General features: G+C 40.3%; 1 protein-coding gene across 1 annotated transcript; it reads right to left on the minus strand.

Moving 5' to 3' along the window:
• Window positions 1-1,635: 1,635 nt before the first annotated feature.
• ctsa (cathepsin A) lies at window positions 1,636-20,004 on the minus strand. Its single transcript, XM_088337506.1, has 14 exons — window positions 19,867-20,004; window positions 18,701-18,852; window positions 17,413-17,524; window positions 14,902-14,952; window positions 11,927-12,013; window positions 11,695-11,850; window positions 10,852-11,028; window positions 10,696-10,787; window positions 9,746-9,824; window positions 8,933-9,081; window positions 5,341-5,416; window positions 5,169-5,258; window positions 3,428-3,529; window positions 1,636-1,848 (listed from the first exon to the last, which is right to left on the minus strand). The coding sequence occupies exons 1-14, from the start codon at window positions 19,891-19,893 to the stop codon at window positions 1,765-1,767; spliced, it is 1,434 nt and encodes a 477-aa protein (XP_088193632.1). The 5' UTR covers window positions 19,894-20,004; the 3' UTR covers window positions 1,636-1,764.
• Window positions 20,005-22,394: the final 2,390 nt, after the last annotated feature.

Below are 22,394 nucleotides of genomic sequence, written 5' to 3' on the forward strand. Positions count from 1 at the left end.
GTGCATGCAACCGCTCGAGGGCGGTGTCACCAGCAGCTTTCTGTCCTTTAGTTGTTCAACCGCCTTTCTGTTTTTCTCCAGGGAAGGTGGATTACAATCTACAGGGGGATCAGCGACCAGGATCTCACCATCGTGCCCAGAGGTCTCGGCTAGGCAGATCCACAGCATACAGCCCCTCAAAGTACTCGGCCCAGCGGGCCCCAACCCGAGTCTGATCAGATAGGATTTTGCCGCCCGCTGAGAGGACCAGAGGGCTCAGTGCAGGCGACCCTGGAGAACAGAGGGCCTTTATAGCTCTGTAGGAGAGTCTCAAGTTGCCAGTTTGAAGGCCGCTCTTGAGCCGCCCACTGAGGTCACTAACCCTCCTCTCGTAATCGCTGCGCATAGCCCGAATGGCCCTCAGCCTCAGCTCGGTCTTACCATAAAGTCTTGCTCTGCGACACTCCTCGATGATTTCAACAGTTTCCCCGGAGATGCAATTCCGATATTTCCTAGGGGGCTCCGAATGCACTCATCAGCAGCATCCAAAATGCAGGTTTTGAGGGAGTTCCACTCCTGTTCCGGGTCACCAGGGTGAAAATCTCCCGCCAATGTTTCCGAAAGCTTGCTGGCATACGCATGAGCAACGTCAGGATCGCTCAGGCGGGAGCGGTCCGGCCGCAGACGACCGACCAGCCCCCACCTAGGGGTACTGAATCGCAGTCTGTGTTGCAATCAGTGGTCAGTTGTAGAACTGCGCACTTCTGAGGACCCTACAGTTTTGGGTCCATCTCTATTGGCCTTCTATAAGAATGTGATCAATCTTTCCTTGCGATGCCGTCATTGGAATACCAAGACCAGCGTCTAGAATCCAGCAAGCTTCGACCCATGGCTCAACGCAAATTCGAGCAGCATTGAGGAGCTCTGGTCATGCTTTCCGGAACCGTGAGGACCAACACAAGACTCGTATCCAGCTCTGGAAGTGCCAGTGGTTGCATTGAAGTCTGCCAGGACAATAAGGGAATCGCCTCTAGGAACTGCATCCACCACCAATTGGAGTTTGGTGTAGAATGCTTTTTTCACGGAGTCATCGCTCACCCCAGTCGGAGCGTACACTGCAACGAGACATTCCCCACTGAGTGGGCAAGTTCCATTCATTATACGCTCACAGACTGGTAAGACCTCCTGAACCTGGGGGACCAGACCTCGGGCAACCGCCACCCTCTCGTTATGACAACCATCTCCTAGGCCAGACCAGTAATAGGTGTAGCCACAATCCCCGATCTCACTAGAGTACGACCTCCTAACCTCGGAGAGGGCAGCAACACCCAGCCGGGCTAGCTCCCGAGGTAAGAGAGGTACGCGGGAGGCCTCATGAGAGAGGTCCCATTCCAGGCGCCCACCCGGATCGACCGCCTCAGATTCAACCGAGGGGGTGGAGAGCCAGGGGGCGACACCTCAGCACCGCCGCTACGCAGTAGGTCGGAACCCGGCCCGACCCGGTTGCTCAGAGGTTTCCTTCCTTTCAGGTAATGGCGGTCATGCGACACCTTTAACAGGCTTCGGGAGTGCTCCCTCGGAGCGGGTTTCGACTAGGTTTTTGGATATTGGCTGCAGTGAAATTTCAGGAGGGGGATTGAAAAATATATTCTCACATTCATAGTCAACAACAAACTTTTATTCGTTCCCTTTTAAAAAATACAGACAGCAGCAGCAACATAAAACAGGTGGTCAGGGCAGGTATAGTCATCGTGACAGCTGGGTGAAAATCACAAGGTCTGACATTCAAAAGGGTTGCTTGTTGATGAATCTGGAAAAGACTGCAAATGCCGCCACTGGTTTGTCCGTTGGCACCATGTGACCAGAGCCCTGGAGGAGATAGAAGGTGGGGTGGTGGTTATTTGGAATACAAAAGTGACAGAAGCAGAAGGCAACAAGCACTACCTTTACATGCAGGGAATAGTCTGATGGGGATCATAATTTGGATTTTTGGAGCAATGGATATGAATCATGTACATAAATAGTGACAAAGTAACATATTACGATTACAAGAGCAAAAGCGGGAGTGCAAAAAAGCAGTGTTTCCCGCTACATTTTTCCATAGGGGTTCAATGTATCTGAGGGCTTGTATGGGCTTGAGTGTGCTTGACGCCACCGCTACTGTGTCTATCGAAAGTTGTGGGTTATTAAAATGACTGTTTTTAAAATTGCAATTTGAGAGACTTTTGTTATTTTGGATAAGCAACAAGAAGCTAGCGGATAACAGCGACACGGAAAGCAGAAGTCATTGTCTACTTAACAAACTCCTTACAACTTGAGGCAGCGTCGGGTAAAACTGGAATGGATCTCAATGTCTGCCAGGGCTGGTTTGAGAAATTCTAGAACACGACTGGCTCTGTGACTATGGTTTGGCATGAGGAAGCAGCAAGGGTAGGTAACAAAGCCGCAAAAGAGTTTTTGCAGCACTTCAATTCCTTAAAATAAAATTAATTTAAAAAGTGTGCTGTAAAAATGTTTCTGTGCACGTTTATTTAAAGCTACAGTTACTTTAATTTTATATGCTTTGAGTACATAATGTGTTTTTGTATCATCAAAAGTCGTGTGCAGTTACTGCTTTTGCACTTTCCTTCCTTCAATTCTTGCACCTTCCATTCACACATCTTTGTTACGGCGACTCCCTCATATTAACCTCAAATTTTATTTTGTTGATTTCCTTTATCTTATTACTGTATTTTTTATGTTTAATTACTATTTGAATGTGTTTTGGGGGGGATTATAGCTGTTTATGGTTAACATGGATGCTTTAGGGAGGTTGGGAACATGCTTTTTTGTTTTTAACGATTTCATATTGGAAAGAAATTACATGCATACATGAGGAAGTCGAGCTACGAGCATACGAAATAAGCTCGTGTGAAGATGTACCACTGTAATCGTACGTCTTTCTCAGTGTGGTCTGTGGTTTCAAATTAAGGTTTGGTTTGGGCATGTACGAATGGCAAAATTTTATTTTTTAACATATTTGGTTACGGCAAATTAGTAATATGGAAAATATTATATAATGTGAAAAAGAAATGCAGAAAAGCAGGGCTTATTGTGAAAACATGGCTGGTGACAAGATCAGGCAGGGAAGAAAAAAAATGATGACGGTTATAGTATGATTTTGTATTGTCTTAGCAAGGGAGTGGATAGTGTTGTAATTTTGAAATATGTCCCTGCCCATCAGGTGTAATAATAGCCTGCAGTCTGTGCAGCCCTTTGAGACTCTTTGTGATTAAGGGCTATACAAATAAACATGACTTGACTTGACATTCTTTCACAGATCCAGCCTGTACTAAAACCATTATTTGATTTCTGTGTTCATTCAAATGACGTCACAACAGTAAAATTTCAATCAAATGATTGCCTGCAAGTAAACATACCCAATTTCTGTAGTAATGGATGCGGTTACCTTGACGGTGAGAAAGGCCAAGTTGTTAAATTCTTTGACAAAGCCACCCACTTGACGCCCATCCGCATCCTCGTACAGCCACGGACGTCGGTTCACTTGCACCTGGCATGCAGTCAAAGAGGATTCACAATGAGCTTTACAGCCAGGCTTAGTTTACTTCGCTTAACTTAGAGTATTACATTTGTTAGCATTTTCTAAGGTTTGGGCTTGTTTTAAACTTTGCCTTGAAATTCAAATGTTCTTGCTAGAGTCATATTTGCCTGGTGACCATTTGCAGTTTTTTTTACTGAGGGTATGACACAAAAAATCAAAGAAATCCATACCAAGTGAACAAGCGCAGCTTCATTCAGTCTGGCCGGCCCAGTTGGTCTTATTTGGTTGCACATTTGCCTAGTTCGGATGAAAATGCGCGGCCATGTCAAGCCAACTTTAGAAATTTGAGATAAATGCATGTTCCTCAAACATACTCCCAAGATTAAGTTTGGAATCACAGATCAAAGAATTCACATATTGCCTATGACAACTGAACAAAAGATTATAATAATAATAATAATTTCCTTGTATTGTCATTCTGTGTAACAATGTACACAGAACGAAATGTCGATTGCACCTGACCCGTTGTAGCGAGCCGATGCAGCCGCAGCCAACAGAGGGCGCCGCCGACCACTTTTTAAGTCTTAGGAATGACTCGGCCGGGGCGCGAACCACCGACCTCCCAGTCTCAAAGCGGGCGCCTTACCATCTAGGCTACTGAGCTGGTATATATGGAGTTTTATAAAGATGTGAAAGAATTCTAAGAAAAAAAAGGTTCCACAAGCACTGTTATTGTTGAAAGAGAGAACGCCTAGAAGACAACTGCGCAATGGAAATGTAGGGTCTTTATATAGTATTATGAATGCAATTAGTCCTTTAGAGGTTCCTTCAAAGTAGGAAGCGGGGTCAATTTCCCAAGCCAATAAAACAAAGTCATTTTTTTTATCTTGTCTTTCTCATTTAAGTATTTTATTTAAGTTTTATCCTGGAGTGCCACGTCTGATCTCATTGTACACAATGTTTACAATGTTGTGATCAAAGACAATAAAGACAGGTCTAACTTTAATTGTTATCAATTGAATGTTGTTGGGTTTTTTTGGCGGGGGGACTATTTCATTGAACCTTCATAAAGAACAGATAAGGGAACTGATGAATGGGAGTTGAACCTATATATAATATATTAGACTTGACAAAGACTTCATTGTTACCACCTGAGCAAGCTTTTGCATCACTTTTTAACATCTCAAAAACAGAAATTAGATACATATTTATCAAAGCTATGATGGCAATTTGACAAGCATTCTTAATCGGCATGCAAATAAAATACATGGCCTGACAGCAATACATTTTCTAAATTAACGACTGCTGCAATTATAGAGTGACCCAAGTTTAATGACAATATAGCCTATATGTAAAATTCTATTGCAGGATGATTAAAATGGTGCAACATATCAAGGTAGCTCATGGAAATGCTATAAAACCCATTATTTATTCTAATGGTTGACAGTAGAAGCGACAGGTGTATCACAAAAGGATGATTTTAGCATGGTCTGGAGCAGGGTAGCTGTTGAAAATAATTCAAAAACTGAGCAGGGCTAAATTTAAACTGCTTTCATTCAACCGACTTGAGGCTAAAATCAGCCAGGATAATAAAAATATCCCGGTTCCATATCCTTAGTTTTGTACTATACGCCAAAGTTCTACTAACCTCCTGGTTCAAGGACTCCACAAACCACTCATCTCCCATGAAGTTACAAGCCATGTCCACGTCGCCATTATACACTAGCACGCGGTACTTCTGCATTGAAAAACACAAAAAGATAATGTTAACGTGTCAAATTAAAGGTAGGCAGAATGGAACGTGCATGGTGTGGTCATACCAGTGCAGACAGAAGCTTGAGGTACTGCTTTCTGACATCCATATACAGCCGGCCGTAGTTGAGGTGCACTTCAGAACTAACAAAACCCAAAACAATTGTTGTAGAAGTCAGTCGTTATGGCAGTGTGTAGGGGTAGGTATGATTAACTACCTTACGACTCCATTACGATTTAGAAAGCCCGGTTACAATTATGAAACAATTATTGAAGCTTTTTTCTCCCAAAATTGTTCCCCCTCAACAATGTATAAACATTTGAAGTTTATATATATATATATACAGGGAGTGCAGAATTATTAGGCAAGTTGTATTTTTGAGGATTAATTTTATTATTGAACAACAACAATGTTCTTAATGAACCCAAAAGTCTCATTAATATCAAAGCTGAATATTTTGGAAGTTGGAGTGGGGCTTTTTTAGTTTTAGCTATTTTAGGAGGATATCTGTGTGTGCAGGTGACTATTACTGTGCATAATTATTAGGCAACTTAACAAAAAACAAATGTATACCCATTTCAATTATTTATTTTCATCAGGGAAACCAATATAACAGCTCAACATTCACAAATATACATTTCTGACATTCAAAAACAAAACAAAAACAAATCAGTGACCAATATAGCCACATTTCTTTGCAAGGACACTCAAAAGCCTGCCATCCATGGATTCTGTCAGTGCTTTGATCCGTTCATGATCAACATTGCGTGCAGCAGCAACCACAGCCTCCCAGACACTGTTCAGAGAGGTGTACTGTTTTCCCTCCTTGTAAATCTCACATTTGATGAGGGACCACAGGTTCTCTATGGGGTTCAGATCAGGTGAACAAGGAGGCCATGTCATTAGTTTTTCTTCTTTTAGACCCTTTCTTGCCAGCCACGCTGTGGAGTACTTGGATGCGTGTGATGGAGCGTTGTCCTGCATGAAAATCATGTTTTTCTTGAAGGATGCGGACTTCTTCCTGTACCACTGCTTGAAGAAGGTGTCTTCCAGAAACTGGCAGTAGGACTGGGAGTTGCGCTTGAGTCCATTCTCAACCCGAAAAGGCCCCACAAGCTCATCTTTGATGATACCAGCCCATACCAGTACCCCACCTCCACCTTGCTGGCGTCTGAGGCGGACTGGAGCTCTCTGCCCTTTACCGATCCAGCCACGGGCCCATCCATCTGGCCCATCAAGACTCACTCTCATTTCATCAGTCCATAAAACCTTAGAAAAATCCGTCTTGAGATTTTTCTTGGCCCAGTCTTGACGTTTCAGCTTGTGTGTCTTGTTCAGTGGTGGTCGTTTTTCAGCCTTTCTTACCTTGGCCATGTCTCTGAGTATTGCACACCTTGTGCTTTTGGGCACTCCAGTGATGTTGCAGCTCTGAAATATGGCAAAACTGGTGGCAAGTGGCATCTTGGCAGCTGTACGCTTGACTTTTCTCAGTTAACGGGCAGTTATTTTGCGCCTTGGTTTTTCTACACGCTTCTTGCGACCCTGTTGACTATTTTGAATGTAACGCTTGATTGTTCGATGATCACGCTTCAGAAGCTTGGCAATTTTAAGAGTGCTGCATCCCTCTGCAAGATATCTCACTATTTTTGACTTTTCAGAGCCTGTCAGGTCCCTCTTCTGACCCATTTTGCCAAAGGAAAGGAAGTTGCCTAATAATTATGCACACCTGATATAGGGTGTTGATGTCATTAGACCACACCCCTTCTCATTACAGAGATGCACATCACCTGATATGCTTAATTGGTAGTAGGCTTTCGAGCCTATACAGCTTGGAGTAAGACAACATGCATAAAGAGGATGATGTGGTCAAAATACTCATTTGCCTAATAATTCTGCACTCCCTGTATATATATAAACTGTATTCGTAACAAAACAAGAATTGAATTCATTTTTACGATGGTTAATACCAGGGTTGGGGAACCTGTGGTGCAATTTTTTACTGTATTTTTACTTACATACATATATACATACATATATATACATACATATATATACATACATATATACATACATACATATATATACATACATACATATATATACATACATATATATACATACATACATATATACATACATATATACATATATATATATATATATATATACATACACACACACATATATACATACACAGAATTTCCACTACAGTTTACAGTCAAGGTGTCAAGCCAACAGACCCTGTTTTGACTGTAAATAATCCTTTGTATGGAAGCTAGTTAAACAATCTACGTTCATTGTTCAGACACTTTATTATGAAAAGCCGCTGACCAGTATTTTGAAACACCAAAGGCTTAAGCAAAGTTCCTAGAGCAATTTGATTGGGTGAGTGGTAGGAATGGGCGGAGCTATACACTTCCCCTCGCCCCCACCGCAGTCTGCATTGAAGATAAATTAGTTGGTATCCTAGTTGGCAGCATTTGGTGACATTCTTACAAAAGAACTTTGTTTGCACCATGTTTTGAAACCATTATTTAGTATAGAAATGAGTCAAAATGAGCCTTAACACTTTTAGGGAACTAAGGGAATGAGACAAATTGGTATGTTTATATTGATATGGGACACAGGCTCTGGCATTATTAATATTTCATAGATTTGATCAAATCAGTGAAATAAAATTATGCTGAAGAATTAGCTTTTGTCTGGAGAGAAGGTTTGGTGGTTTTGTTGAATTTTTTCTTAAAATATATTCTTTAAAAAATCCAAATGTTTTGGGCTCTTGGCTTCCTGACGCATGGTTTATACAAACTGCTAAGTTAGAAAATAGCATAAAACAATTATTTAAATTGAAATGACAATTTCAGTATTCAGAGACAATGCCCCCAGCCGACTCCACCCACAGAACAATCCATTTACGGGAAGTGACCAGACTTTTCAAATGAACAATAAAGATTTGAAACCCCAGTGTTCATATGTAATCAAAAGATTAATGATCTGCAACTGTGTTCTATGTTCATGCCAGGAATAAGTTTATTGCATGTCAAAATGAAATTTTGCCTATTTTCAAAAATTATAATTATTTCAAAAGCCACAGCTCGTCTCCCCAGCCAGGAAACCTGGCAAAAGCAAGCCATGTTTGTTGAAAAAAGGAACGATGGATGGGACATAAGACTTTTGTGAGGAAAGGGGGGTTTTTGCCTTGCGACCACCCTAACCCTCTGCAAAAGCACATGTTTTATGGGTTTTTGTTTTGCTTTTAATCCCGGTGCAAACCTTTAGTTTTTAATCTCTGAAGATACAGTAATAAAAAAAGACAAAACAAGAAAGATTAAGACCTCATTATAGGCGCCCTTTTTTGTTGTCTCATTATCCCTTTGGAGACAAATTTGATAACACAGTAGCATATTAAGTGTGGGGAGTCATCCAAAATCACACCTCTTTCCTCCTCATGAGTTCTCACAAATAATATATGAACATGCAGGTTTGCTTCAGGCTTTGTCCCTTATATTAAGTTCATAGGTAGGGCTCAAGCTGGTTCAGGCTTTTATACACGTGGGCCGGGTTGGGTTGGACTGGATTTATAAGGCCCCATCTTACGTCTACTGTACGCATAATGAATCTGATTAAGGAAATAAACATTTGTTCTGTTTTATGATCACCTGCAGATGGTCCAGTCGAGTGCCTTTTGGCTAATATGCAAGGCGCGCCGTACGTGCGGGTCATTGAGGAAGCGGGTGGTGGGCCTGGAATTAGTACAGGGGGGCTCCAGGCGCACATGGGGCTTTGCAGACGCCATGCTTCGCAGCTTCTAAACCATAAAAGGAGAAAATGTGCTTGTCATTACGTCAGTGATGCATATCAGACGTTTTTGTTTACTTGATACTTAAAATTCGGCCTTTCCAACTAATAAAACAAAATCTAGGAATGATGACAGATGTCCAGTCTTGTGTTTTCACAAGTTCCAGACGTTGTAAAAGTTATCTTGATGCATCAAAATCTGTATTTACATCCTGGAATTGGGCACCCATTTTTTTCCCATTCGAGGAAATGCAATCGCCATAGTGCCCGAGATCGTGTAAAAGTTAGGAATTCACTGGGGAGCCAAAGGGGGCCAACCTGCAAAGGTTTGGGAACCATTGGTTTAGAGTTAAGATAGGCCATGTCTGTTATTGTGATGAGGCCCAAAATATCAATCATTAGTTCAGGTTCTCGCTGCCTTTTCAAAATTAGTATTATTACCCAATCATCATTTGTTATGCGTTTCCTTTTATTTTTGTGGAGAATTCACGCAGTGCAGCATGCACGCTTGGGGGCCGTGTTGGCCAAAATTACCCTTGCTTCCTCCTCCTGAGTCCTCACAAATAAAATAGGAAAATTCAGGTCTGCTAATCTACACACAGAATATTTCCTCAGGTCTACTTATTACATATGATTGATTTGCCTCTTCAGATAATTGGATAATTGGGAGTTACCTTGTTCCACATCTGAGTCACTTCATGATGGATGAAGAAGTTCCCCAAGTTCCGTATTACAAGTTCGCCCTGCTCCACACTGAAATAGATGAAATGTATTTTTGATGAAGTCCTCACATAGTAGTATGAACAGGTAAACACCATGTGGTGCTATAGCTCGTACCCTTTTTTGCAGATACCTTTTCCTATAACTTTTTTTGTCACAAAGGAATCTCGCCTGGTTCCTAAAAAACACGCATCTAAGAACCCGTGTTCTGGGATGTGTCCGCAGATCGTTAAATTACCACGTATAGATTCAAGTTTCAGATATACAAAGAACACCTGTGTAGTCAGATTTCCCCTTCCTGATTGTGCTCTAGATGTCTGACAATTGAGCCCTTTTAAAATGAGGTTTCTGGACTAAGAATCACTTGTTAAATGCTAATTGTGTTACTATTGTAAAACAAACGGCTTGTCTAGCTTGGAAAATATTCGAAGCAGTAATACTTTTGACATTTTGAGTAAAGGATCTTGTTTAACTTTTTTCCTGTTCAAATAGTCAATAAAGTCAATAAAGATGTTTCAGGTTAAATCTGAGCCTCAGAGCCCAGTATGTGGAGCGTCCCAAAACTCTGTTCTGGGACTTCCTTTGCCATTATTGTACTGTATATATTGTATTTGAATGGTTACATGATACTTTCATTTTTTTTGTATTTCAGTTAAAGAAGTGTAGGCCAGTTTGTCAATAAATCAAAGAAAAACAGTAAATTCGCATTTCCTGCAATATTTTCAGATCCGATAGATATGCTGTGGTCCACAGGGTGGTTTACAGTGCATTTATAGTCCAGGAGGTTAAATTGCCCTATTTATTACCATATTGATTTGAAGTCATTTTGCCCAGCCTTACATAAAATAGAGCACATTCACGCACAAAAAACGCGTCGAGTGAGTCCGGAAAAGTGCCATCTCACCTGAATTTCGGGAGGGCGCCCCCTGGGCACGGTGCATAAAGGTTGTACATGTTGAGTCCGGAGCTGTAGATGATGTCCTGAACCTCGGCCAGCTGCAAAGCAAAGCAAATGAGGATTCATACAAAAGGGTGAGTTGGAAAGCAAAGGAAGACTCACAGCGTCTGAGCAGTTGATGTTTGAGTTTTGATGAAAGTCACATTTGCTTTGGCGACAGCAAAACGACTGCAGGCGGTTCCAAAGGCGGCTTCCCAGCAAGCCGTGGTAGTACGCAAAGTACACCAGTGAGTTGTCATTGAGTTTATAACTGGACATCCCATTGCCCACTGCCACGCCCTAAACAAAAAAACACTAAATTTTTATAATGATTCATATAATAATATACATAATGCTACTATTGAATATACATATATACACAGTGCTGTGAAAAAGTATTTCCCCCTTCATGATTTCTGTATTTTTGGAATATTTATTACTTACAAACCCCGTATCTCAATTGGATTTAAATTCAGAATTTGACTTGGCCACTCCAGAACCTTCACTTGCTTTGTTTTTGTTTTTTTTACCCAAAGGGATGCGGACTTGCTTGTGTGGTTTGGATCGTTATTCTGCTACATGATCCAAGAGTGCTTGAGTTTGAGGGCATGGACAGTTGGCCGGACGTTTTCCTTCAGGATCTTCTGGTAAACGCCAAAATTCACAATTGTGACAACTACAGCAAATTGTCCAGGTCATGAGGCAGCAAAGAAGCCCCAATTACCCCTAGTTCAGGCTATAAAGTGTAAATACGAAGTGGAACAGAACCTCAAGGGACCCAATGAAAAAATAATTAACCCAGATGAGGAGACATCCCTCTTGGGGGGACGCGAGAGGATTTCTTCTTCTGAGGGGAGGGCGTGACAGAAAATAATCAAGAAGTACAGCATTTTGATCAGAGGAAGCTATTTTAAAAATTAACAACTGCAGCGCCTAATGGAGAAAGCAAACGCGGATGAGGGTCACCTGAAGGTTGAGGGTGTTATCCTCCATGACTCTCTCGGCCAAAGTGGGCACGTAGATGCCAGCGTAGCTTTCTCCTGTCAGGAATAGCGGGTTGGCACTGAACTCAGGAAAAAGCCGGAAGAACTCCTTCAGTGCCAAGTAATTGACCATGGATACCTGAAACGGTGCAGCAGAAAAATGACGACAGACGTCAACATGACAGTGGGACATAAACTGGTCTGAACTCGCTTACCTCTGTGTCGTTGGTGGCGTAGTTGCTGTCGTCTGAGTAAGAGAAGCCCACCCCTGCAGGAGACTCCAGGTACAACATGTTGGCGATCTGGAAGCACCGCAATGCACATCAAAAACATGCCAATTCAAATAATCCCTTCATTGGCTGATTCATTTTTAATTGACCGGATCGAGTGCATCTTTTCAAGAAAAATATTTTTTCTCTTGAGTTGAGTTTGAATGTTGTGACACAATTAACGGATGACTTCTGCGTGTATGTGATATGACGATAACATTTAATTCTGACTTTAAGGCTGTAGTCCCAAAAATATGACCAGTGGGTAAGATATAGCCAGCCTCCATATTTTGGCCTCCTGAACTATATCATAAAGACTTTTGACTGTTTTTCCATATATGTGTATTTGTATTTGATAATAAAGTTGGACTTTCACATCAAAAGGTTCCTTAGTTATGAACTATTTTCATTTTTAACTATTCGTCATAACTATTTTATACACACATGTAACATGAACAATATAGAGAGTGGTATTTGGTTATCATTTATTTCATAAAGAATGTCAGAAATATTTTTAGTTTGACAATCATATTTCTAAAAAGAATCGTGACTATCAAGACTGTGATTTTAAAAATCATGTTGATACTTTTCCGATATACCCAAGCTCAACGACGACTAAATAGTCAACCCAAGCAATTTTGAGAGGAAGAATGAGAGACCTTTATTGATTTAATTTCTTCTGAATATGTCAGAATTTCAGCCTTCTAAACGTTTATGAAAATAAGCGCAACAATATTCATTTACCAATTTCCTAGTACGTTACAAACTAAATAGGGGACAGAATCCCAATAAATCATTCTTTTACGTTTCATCATAGTCTAAAATTAGCGCTTATTTGGAATAAATCCATAAAAATATCAAACGTGTTTTTGTTTAATACTATTCAATAAAAATTGACTGAGTTTGCAACAAGGAAAATTGCTGGGGAGACGAGCTGTGGCTTTTGAAATAATTATAATTTTTGAAAATAGGCAAAATTTCATTTTGACATGCAATAAACTTATTCCTGGCATGAACATAGAACACAGTTGCAGATCATTAATCTTTTGATTACATATGAACACTGGGGTTTCAAATCTTTATTGTTCATTTGAAAAGTCTGGTCACTTCCCGTAAATGGATTGTTCTGTGGGTGGAGTCGGCTGGGGGCATTGTCTCTGAATACTGAAATTGTCATTTCAATTTAAATAATTGTTTTATGCTATTTTCTAACTTAGCAGTTTGTATAAACCATGCGTCAGGAAGCCAAGAGCCCAAAATTGTAGCCGTATTTAAATGTAATTAAGTCCGTACTGAAGTGTACTGTGTTCAGGAGAATCAACAAACATGGGTAAATTGAATATGTCCAGTAGTAATACGTCAAATTAAAAGAAAAAAAGTCAAAGTCGTCTTAAACAAGCATGTCAATCATATGGTGCATGGGCCGGATCCGGTCCGTAGGTTGATTTTATATAAATTTCTGAGTATGTCAAAATAAGATTGAGTCAGTAAAGGATATACGCTCAACTTTATATGGTCCAGCCAACTAGTTTGGTGTGATAAAGACTAATCTTATTGCTCCTGCACTGCAAAAACTTTTCTCTTGTATTTCTTTATTATTAATTTCAAACTAATATGATAATTAAGGCAAAAATGATATTTTTCATAGCTTTCACTTAAGTTTGTATAACATGGGGAGTTAGTTTGGGAATAAAACAACATTCACTCAACTGTTAAAATTAACCAAGTAACGCATTCAATGCCAAACAAGAAAATATTTTCTTTCATTGTTTGTGAATAAATGTGTTTGCCCATGGCAGGGGTCGGGAACCTATGGCTCGCGAGCCATATATGGCTCTTTCTATGAGTACCTGTGGCTCAGAAACAAATTTGATTGCATGCAAATTTTCTCCATCTTGTCCAAAACATGAGCTACTAATCCTGTTCAGATACACGCAGAGCCAAACCAAAGCTAGCAGTGTGGCAGTACTTTGCAGTATATATAGGGCACGTTTTTCACTACAATTTACAGTCAAGGTGTCACAAAAAAAAAAAAAAAAACTCGTTCTGGCTGAACAACGCTAAATAATCCGTTATATAAAACATCACTATATTATCTGTCTTCAGTGTTCAGATACCTTATGATGAATCCACAGAACAAACTGTAAATCCGCCAAAACACCAGAAGAGAACTTAAAGTTTTTTGATTGGGTGAGTGGGAGGGATGGGTGGAGCTATGCAAAAAGTGCAAGCACTCCCTCCCATCTCTCGCCCTACGCCGTCTGCGCCATAGATAAGAACATCAGGCTCCCTGTTTGCAGAATGTTGTGACGTTTTTACAAAATAACTGCTTACATCTGGTTTTGAAACCAATATGTATGAAAAAAAGGGTCAAAATGAGTTTAAACGATCTTGAGTAATTGCAAGAAAGAGACAAGTTTAAAGTGGTATGTTTGTTGATTTTGGGACACGGGCTCTGGCATTATTCTCTTTTCATAATTTTTATCAAATCATCAAAAATAAATGTGCTGAAGACTAAGCTTTTGTCTGGGGCGCGGGTTTAGCAATTTAGTAAATTTGTCTCATAATATATGGTGTGGCTCTTTCCCAAAATAAAATTGATATATTTTGCTTTTATGGCTCTTTGAGTCAAAAAGGTTCCCGACCCCTGGCCTATGGTATGCCTAAAAAAGATCCCTTGTTATCTATGACTATAATATGTAAGGTAAGCTACTAAAGGAAGCTGAATAATAACGCATACTACAGAAGAACTACACTAAGCTAAAAACTTTGGGTTGAAATCCTTTTGGTGATCCAGCCTGCCTGAAAACAGAAAGTCTGGATCTGGCACCAGAGCCAAAATGAGCTTGACACCCCTGGTCTAAAATGACAAGTGGAGACTCAAATCAAGCACACCACCAAGTGAATTGAAGCGTTTTGACCTTGTTCCAAGAGTTTGGGTTTTCTCTCAGCTGGATGCCATCGTCTTCCACCTGCAAAACAAACCACATTATTACGTCAATGAGGGCGCTGCACAGAGACAGACAGTTCAAACTTTGCACAGCCACTGCTGGTGGCCTAGCAAATCCCTGGGGGCCCCAAGCAAAAAAGGACTATGGGCCAGGGTAATTGGGATATGGCTGGGAGTTTGTATAGGGCACGGCAGACAATGATGCAATTGTCAGATGCATGTGGTTGTATTTTGAAATTTAGTGTTTCAACAATAAAGAATGAACAGCATTGGTACAAAACAAAATAGCCTATTCGTATTACTGTGCTTGAGGCGAAGCCACCATAACTGTATTTCATTGTACTTTGTAGGGAATTATGAACATGCCCACCGTTAATAGGGCATTGCTGTCAGCTCGAGAGTTGTATGTAACAATGTGAGTGATACAGGAACATTCATCATCATTCATCAGGTGACACTATACATCAAAATCTGCATTCAACAAGTAGCGGAATAATGCAGTAATCTACCATGTAGTAAGGACAGTGATGCAATGCCTAATGTACATTCTGATACTAACAGTATTGTCACAACCCACTACGCTGCCCGTCAATGCCAAGTAATCTCTGAAGAGCGGGATGATGCTTCACATCAAAAAAAAAAAACGACATCCAGATAATGAAAGTGCTGTATGAGTCGGATCAGGAGGCTTCTCCTGCTACTGTTAACTATGGAAACCAGTACTATTAGTTTCATGTGAGGGAGCGTACACTCACAAAAGAACGGGTACCCGTACGACCAAGGTGACAAAAAGATCTGTAAACCGAGAAGTAAGGACAGTAGAGTTACAAAACTTTATTAATAACGCATAACAGTACACATTACAGAGAGTAGTAATTGCATAATTCCAGGAATTCATACCTGTCAACCTGTATGTTTTTGCTGTACAAAGTACGTTTATTATGCATTTTAACATGTGTACGACGTACAAGAAAATCTGTACGGAAAAACGCAAAGTTGTCAATTATGGGTACCATCCGGTATACACCGACTATCACAAAACGGCAAATCAATCAAGTCAAACGAGTTCACCGCTATCTCAGTATCGTTTTTTTTTCGTTGCAAACGAAGCGAGCGGTTTGATGCTAATGTGCGCATGCGTCTGCAGCCGCGGATTTCGTGTGGTAGTTATGTAGTGAAAGAAAGTCCGTCTATTTTTAGAGAACCGGCTTTTTCAGCTCAACTCATTAAAGACAGCCGGCTCTCCAACGCCTCACTTGCTTTAATGCATTATATTACGAATTATTATGTTGTATAAAGAAGTTAACAAAAAAAAAGGTATAAAAGGAGAAAATGAAAAAAGACAGGTTTGTGGTTATCCGTTTAATTAGTATATTATTATTATTATTATTATTATTATTATATACCATTTTTTAACCTTTTTTATAATTAACCTCATTCATGTCGAGCAACTAAGTATCTCACAACAAAATGTTAATTAACAATATATATGATATAACGAAACCCATGTACATAATACATGTTAAACTACATAAATAAACACGTTTGAAAAAAAATATGGTGTAAGATTATTTTGTATTTTGTAAGGGAAAGTACAGAATTTTGTAAGGGCATGGAGCCGTGAAGGTTGACAGGTATGGGAATGCATTCCTTTATAATGCAATAGTCCCAACACTGGTAATAAAATGTGCTAAATTATGTATTCGTAGTCGGTATCTAATTTTAAATCACATGATCTGATAACAAGTGATTTCCCCCAAATTCGTCCCCCTATTGGTGTGAAGTGTGGGCAGCGCTTTTAAGGGGCTTGTAGACAGTCAATTATAACAACACCTTTGCAGTACAGATCCATCCATCCATTATCTGCATCGCTTATCCTCATTAGGGTCGCGGGAGTGCTGGAACCCATCCCAGCTATCTTCGGGCAGTGGACACCCTGAACTGGTTGCCAGCCAGTCGCAGGGCACACAGAGACAGACAACTCACTTGCACAGTCACACTTAGGGACAATTTGGACCGGCCAATTAACATTAATAGCATGTTTTTGGAAAGTGGGAGGAAACCGGAGTGCCCGGAGGAAACCCACACAAGCACGGGGAGAACATGCAAACTCCACAGAGGAATTTTTGATGTTATGACCTCAGAACTGTGCCGCTGTCGCGCTCACCACTGCGCCACCGTGCTGCCCCCTACAGTACAATTGTGAATGGTCTGCATTTATATAGCGATTTTCAAATCAATGAAGACCTCCCAAGGTGCTTTACAATGTGCTTCACACACACCCATTATCTCACCCACCCCCCCACCCCCCCGCGCACACGCACGCCTATCAGAGGTTCTAGGGGTTCAGTGGCTCGCCCAAGGACACTTCAAGAATTGACGTATTAAACATTAAAGAATGCCCTTTGCTGTCAGCCCCTGATGGGGACCCCAAGCAATTGGCTAATAATCTAAGGCGATGTTTTTGGTTACTGCCAACTACCAGGTAGGGTCCATGCTCCGTCAGCAGTCCATCCAGGGAGCTGCAGCCAGGACCGCCGTTAAGCCACAGCACGACTGGGTCAGATGCTGGAACTTTCTGAGACTCCACAAACCTGCCGGGAGGAAATCAACAGAACGATGCACGCAGTTGTACAGTGCATACTAGAGGTCGGACGTTTATCAGGCCGGCTGATTATCAAGCCGACCGATTATCAGGACCGATATTTGGGAAGTTAATGTATATCGGTATCAGTATTTTTATTTATTCGATGGGCCGATTATTTAGGCTCGGATGCAGCCGGGCCTATCTTTCTCTTCCCTCCCTCTGACTTGGACACTACTCCTTCTGATTAGATAAGCAACCTGGTGGTGAAGCCACTAAAGCAGGAAGAAAAACGTTAGAGCAGACCAAACAGCAGCAGCTCTACTCACTCCTGAGTCCTGATATGTCTGTGAATCAAGGCCGCTGATAATATTGAGATTTTTAAAAATCTGTGATAGGAAAGCATGTGTGTGACTAAAAGATAGGGTAAAAAGTGTAGTTAACTTGTTTAAGGTAAGCACATACAGGTGCAGAATATTATATTAGGTATTAGTTATCAAATGAATTTGTCAATCAAGCGTGTGTGTTTGTGATTGAGTGAAAAAAAGCACACAAAACTGCACATTAGTCCGTCAGCCTGGCTCTAGGAGTGCCCACACTTTTCAATTTGCAAGCTCTGTTAAAATTTTGATGCACTTTTTGTCTTAAGTTAATTTAGGTCATGTTGATTGTATTGACATTTTTGTTTATTAATTGTTTTTGTTTTTTTAAAGGAAACTATTTAGGTTTTTATGTACGATATTTTTATACGAATTGCTGTTAAGCCTAATTTATTTCCTGCACTGTAAATTTTTTGTTTAAGTGAAAGTCTTGATATATAGAGTTGAAATTCTATTTTATTTCCTGTAAAAAGTTTCAGGGAGCTTTTTAAGTTTGTATGTGCGTTTATACGAGTTGTTTCTATGCCTTGGTTTAAGTGAAAGATTAGTCATTTAAGTTGTGTTGAAAGTGTAATGTATTTGCTGTATAAGGTTTCAAAGAGCTATTAGTTGTATTTGAATTTAGAACAAATATTCTCTTTTTGCACTATTAAAAATGTTTTGCGACGATTTTTAAGCTTTTACAGTAAATTAATATTGTCTCCAAATATCGGTTATCGGCCTCCTCTTAATACTGAAAATCGGTATCGGCCGTAAAAACCCATTTCGGTCGATCCTTACTGCATACGCATTGTGCACAATCTCACCAGTAGTGCAGATGCTTCCCGTCAGCAACAGTCAAATATCCAGAATAGTGCCTGAAGCTGGGCTGCTTGGGAAGCCCGGGAATCTCAACCACTTCATCATCGGCTGGCGCTGCTGCCGTACTCGCCAAAAGGAAGTACAACAGCCCCACCATCTGACACATAGTTACATCATTAAAAATAAGACTTGCCTGCTTGCCCTCAACCATTAATGTTGATTCATTTAATAAGAGTAGATTTTCAACAATTAGTAGATATTATCAACGAAAGTCAATAAGAGTAACTGTCGACAATAACATCATTTCCCAACAGAGTGAGGTATCACTCCTTGAATATAATCTCTGCTGAGAGTTGCTTGTGCGCAATAACGTCTCTTGTCTTGAGCAGTAACATAAATATAGTAGTTTGGAGGTGTCAAAATCAAGTATGCATACTAAAACTTCTAAAGTTTGGGGGCATTTTAGCCTGGATAAAAAGACTACTTGCAAAGTTTGCATAGCAAACCTTGTGTATCATGGCAGTAGCAATGTGACGCTTGAACATATAAAGATCAGGTCGGACAGTTCAACAAAACATAGTCTGACTGCCCTCAGTAAGATTCAAGTAACATCAAGCCAATACAAATTGGATGCATTGATTTTACATTTTCTACGCATATATTTCACTATAAAAGAGATATTGAGCATTATGCTAAAAAATACGGTGTCCGACAAATCTAGTGAGTAATAATTAGAAACGATACAAAAAACTTTTTGTGGCACTTGTATTAATCTGTTAAACTTCTCGACCATAAACTGGAAGACGAAAGCAACAAATATAACAGACTGAGGCATATAGTAATGAATAACAATTGGTTGATAACAAGAGCCCTAATTTTCAAATTGAGAGAAAGAAATGTTTTGAAATGGCAGGTTCTTATGACGTCAAGACAAAAAAATGGCTTTTGACACATTAACATTTAGCTCACGTTTGGCTTTGAGTTACGAAATGTTATGCAGCGTCTTTTGAAAGCTTAAGAGTGACTAACTATAACACGCAATAGGTATTCGACCAATTTAGCAGAAAGACTTTACAGTCAACTAGTGACTGTCTCCTGGGAAAAACATTCGAGAGATCGGGTTAAAGGACGAAAAATGAACAAATTTAGATAACTAAATAACACGTCTTGCCTTAGTCGTCTGCATCTGATGTTGCATCCGGATCACATGATTGCCTAACGATCCGCGTGACTGGACTTCTGAGAAGGTCACGTGATTAAGCCAACGCAGTTGTTGGGGCCTAAATTCGACTTCCCCTGCAAAATCAGATTCCCTTACGAATGGACGTCCGCGCACTATGCTTCTCAGCACTGCACCCCCGACCCCATTTGTAGCGAACATAGTCTCCATAATGTGTTTATAAAGGCATATTGATTGGCAAGATTAAAACAAGCAAAAAACTATCGTAGTCTATATAATGAGTTAATAAGACGTACAAACGTCAGCAAAACCGGGGGCGACCCAATGTAGCCAAACGCTATAATATTCACGATCACGGCTGATTGTACACAAGCAGGCTTTATTTGGAGTACTACAATGGCCTTGCTGTAATGTATGTTTATTGTATGCAGTTGTTCACAGATAGTTGTAATGAGAGGACCATTGTGAATGAGACACCTGCCAACATGTTTTGGCGCATGGCAGAGTTGGCACAAGACCATTCCTTAATGTTGTCGACCTAGTTTCGGACTTACCCTCCTCCTTCACCCTTGGACTGTGCCCTGGAAAATTATCCTGGCCAGTCCTGAGGATCTTGTGACGTGACCATTCCTCTGAAGTTTCGGTTCGCGCAAAATTGACAACAGTTCTTAGTTGGGCCGGAATTCTCTGTCTCATTCTCTCCCTATGTTGGGTAATGGGTGTAAAGGATTTTATACATTTGACTATAAAGGATTTTATACGATTGACTCAGTTTAATGCAATAGAGATTCACTGACTGGGCTTTAGTTCAATGCCAGGGCAGGCTGTTCGAAATGCATAATATTTTGTCTAGGAAATTTTGAAAAAAGGACGACAGGCGCTGTTTTGGGAAAACGAGACATCAAGGCGCTGTGTTGTGAGATCGTTGGGCACAAACAACGCCTTGGCACGCCCATGGGAGGAGCCGAGACGCCATCTTGCGGGGAGACGTGGGCCAATAAGAGAAGCTAAAAGGTACATTTTGATAATTAATTCCCAACAGGTGGTTGTAGTGTTTGGAACAGTCTGTCTAATTATGTTTTTTTTTTCTTCAGTTGGCTATTTCCTGCCTCATCGGGAATGCTGCTGATTTTTGTCTGTTTTGTTTGTATGAGGTATTTTACAATCTGAAGGGGTTTCTTTGAATTGTTCTTGGCTTCAATTAATTTCTCCTTTGCTTTCCCAAACTTTTTCCAATTTTCTTGTTTGGTCTATCGATACTTGGCTGCTCCTCCGGGACTGTTTCTTTTCTTATTTAGTTCTCGCCTCGTGTCGCACTGTGGGAGAATTTAATTTGTAACCAATGCCGGAGTGGATAACCGGGAAGGACGGGAGATTGTCGAGGTCGATGTTGGGTTGGCTGGTGAGAAAAATATTTGCTGAGGTTTTTAAGTTTTTCCTTGCCCTCATAGGTTTGGGATCAGGGAATGCTGTAATGGAACTCTGCATAGCTCTTTTAGACTTTTTGTGATGAAAGGCTAAACAAATAAACATTACTTGTTCTTAAAAAATGTTTTTTCCAAACTCCCTAAACAAAATAATAATGTTTTAAAAATCAAATGGACTAAACCATTTACAGGCGGCCAAGTATTGTGTTTCTGATGCTACGGTGTTCACATTTTTGTTTTGTTTTACTTTTTTATATTTCATATTCTAGCTTGCTAGTTTAAGAAGCCGTTGTCTATCAGCTCGGCTCACCAAAAAGAGTCGTCTCTTACGGCTTTCAAATGGCTCTTGAGATTAACATCGCCACATTGTAGCTCGCCTTTGTAGCATTTGCAATTGGCTCGCAGGGTCTCATGAAAAAAAAACGCTGCTGTGCCGTTAAAACAGCTTCCAGTTTCTTCACCTTTTCATAGTGTTCGTTTCCAGTTAGCTTTTTCTAGCCAGCATATTTCGAGTGGCGGTCCTTCTTGAAATCATATTGTTTGAAAACAGACAAGAGTCTCTAAGCAAATTAGGCAGACGCAGTTGTTTCGGATTTCGGGTTTAAAAATACTGCAATTTCCACTCCAATTTCCTCTATTCCTACTATTTTTGTTCAAAATAAAACATTCCTGTACATCTAGTGTTTGGGGCTGTGATGTCATGTTTTATTATTATAATATTTTACCCATTTTTTGTGTGTGAGTGTGTGTATTTGACGATCCATTATGTTAGTTTGGGAGTGATTTTGTTGTATATTTGATGTTTTTATACACAGCACTTTTGTGAAATACAAATGAATTTAGATATCTTTCTTTGTCCAATGGTATTGTCAACATATTTGGGCTTTAAAAATATGCATACCCCCCAAAACGGGAGGGATAGGCTCCAGCTCAAATTAATTGGTCGAAATTAGCAGCCCAAAAATGGATAACTTTGTCATATGACAAATCAATCAATAAACAGCAGATTGTGTCATTTTTTTAAAGGTAAATTGTCATATTTGACCACTAGATGGCACTCTATTGTCCATACCTGTCAACCTCCACGGTTTC

The sequence above is a fragment of the Urocampus carinirostris genome, chromosome 6 (genome assembly GCF_059441175.1).
Source record: "Urocampus carinirostris isolate Australia breed hairy pipefish chromosome 6, RoL_Ucar_1.0, whole genome shotgun sequence".
NCBI classification, from domain to species: Eukaryota; Metazoa; Chordata; class Actinopteri; order Syngnathiformes; family Syngnathidae; genus Urocampus; species Urocampus carinirostris.

What these genes read in the sequence shown, in the direction of transcription:
- ctsa (XM_088337506.1), bottom strand. Translation starts at nt 19,893, where the DNA reads ATGCAACATCAGATGCAGACGACTAAG. An exon ending in ACATCAACTGCTCAGACGCT is followed by an intron (nt 10,788 to 10,851) that starts GTGAGTCTTCCT and finishes TTTGCTTTGCAG; the next exon opens with CTGGCCGAGGTTCAGGACAT. An exon ending in TGACTCAGATGTGGAACAAG is followed by an intron (nt 9,082 to 9,745) that starts GTAACTCCCAAT and finishes TTTATGGTTTAG; the next exon opens with AAGCTGCGAAGCATGGCGTC.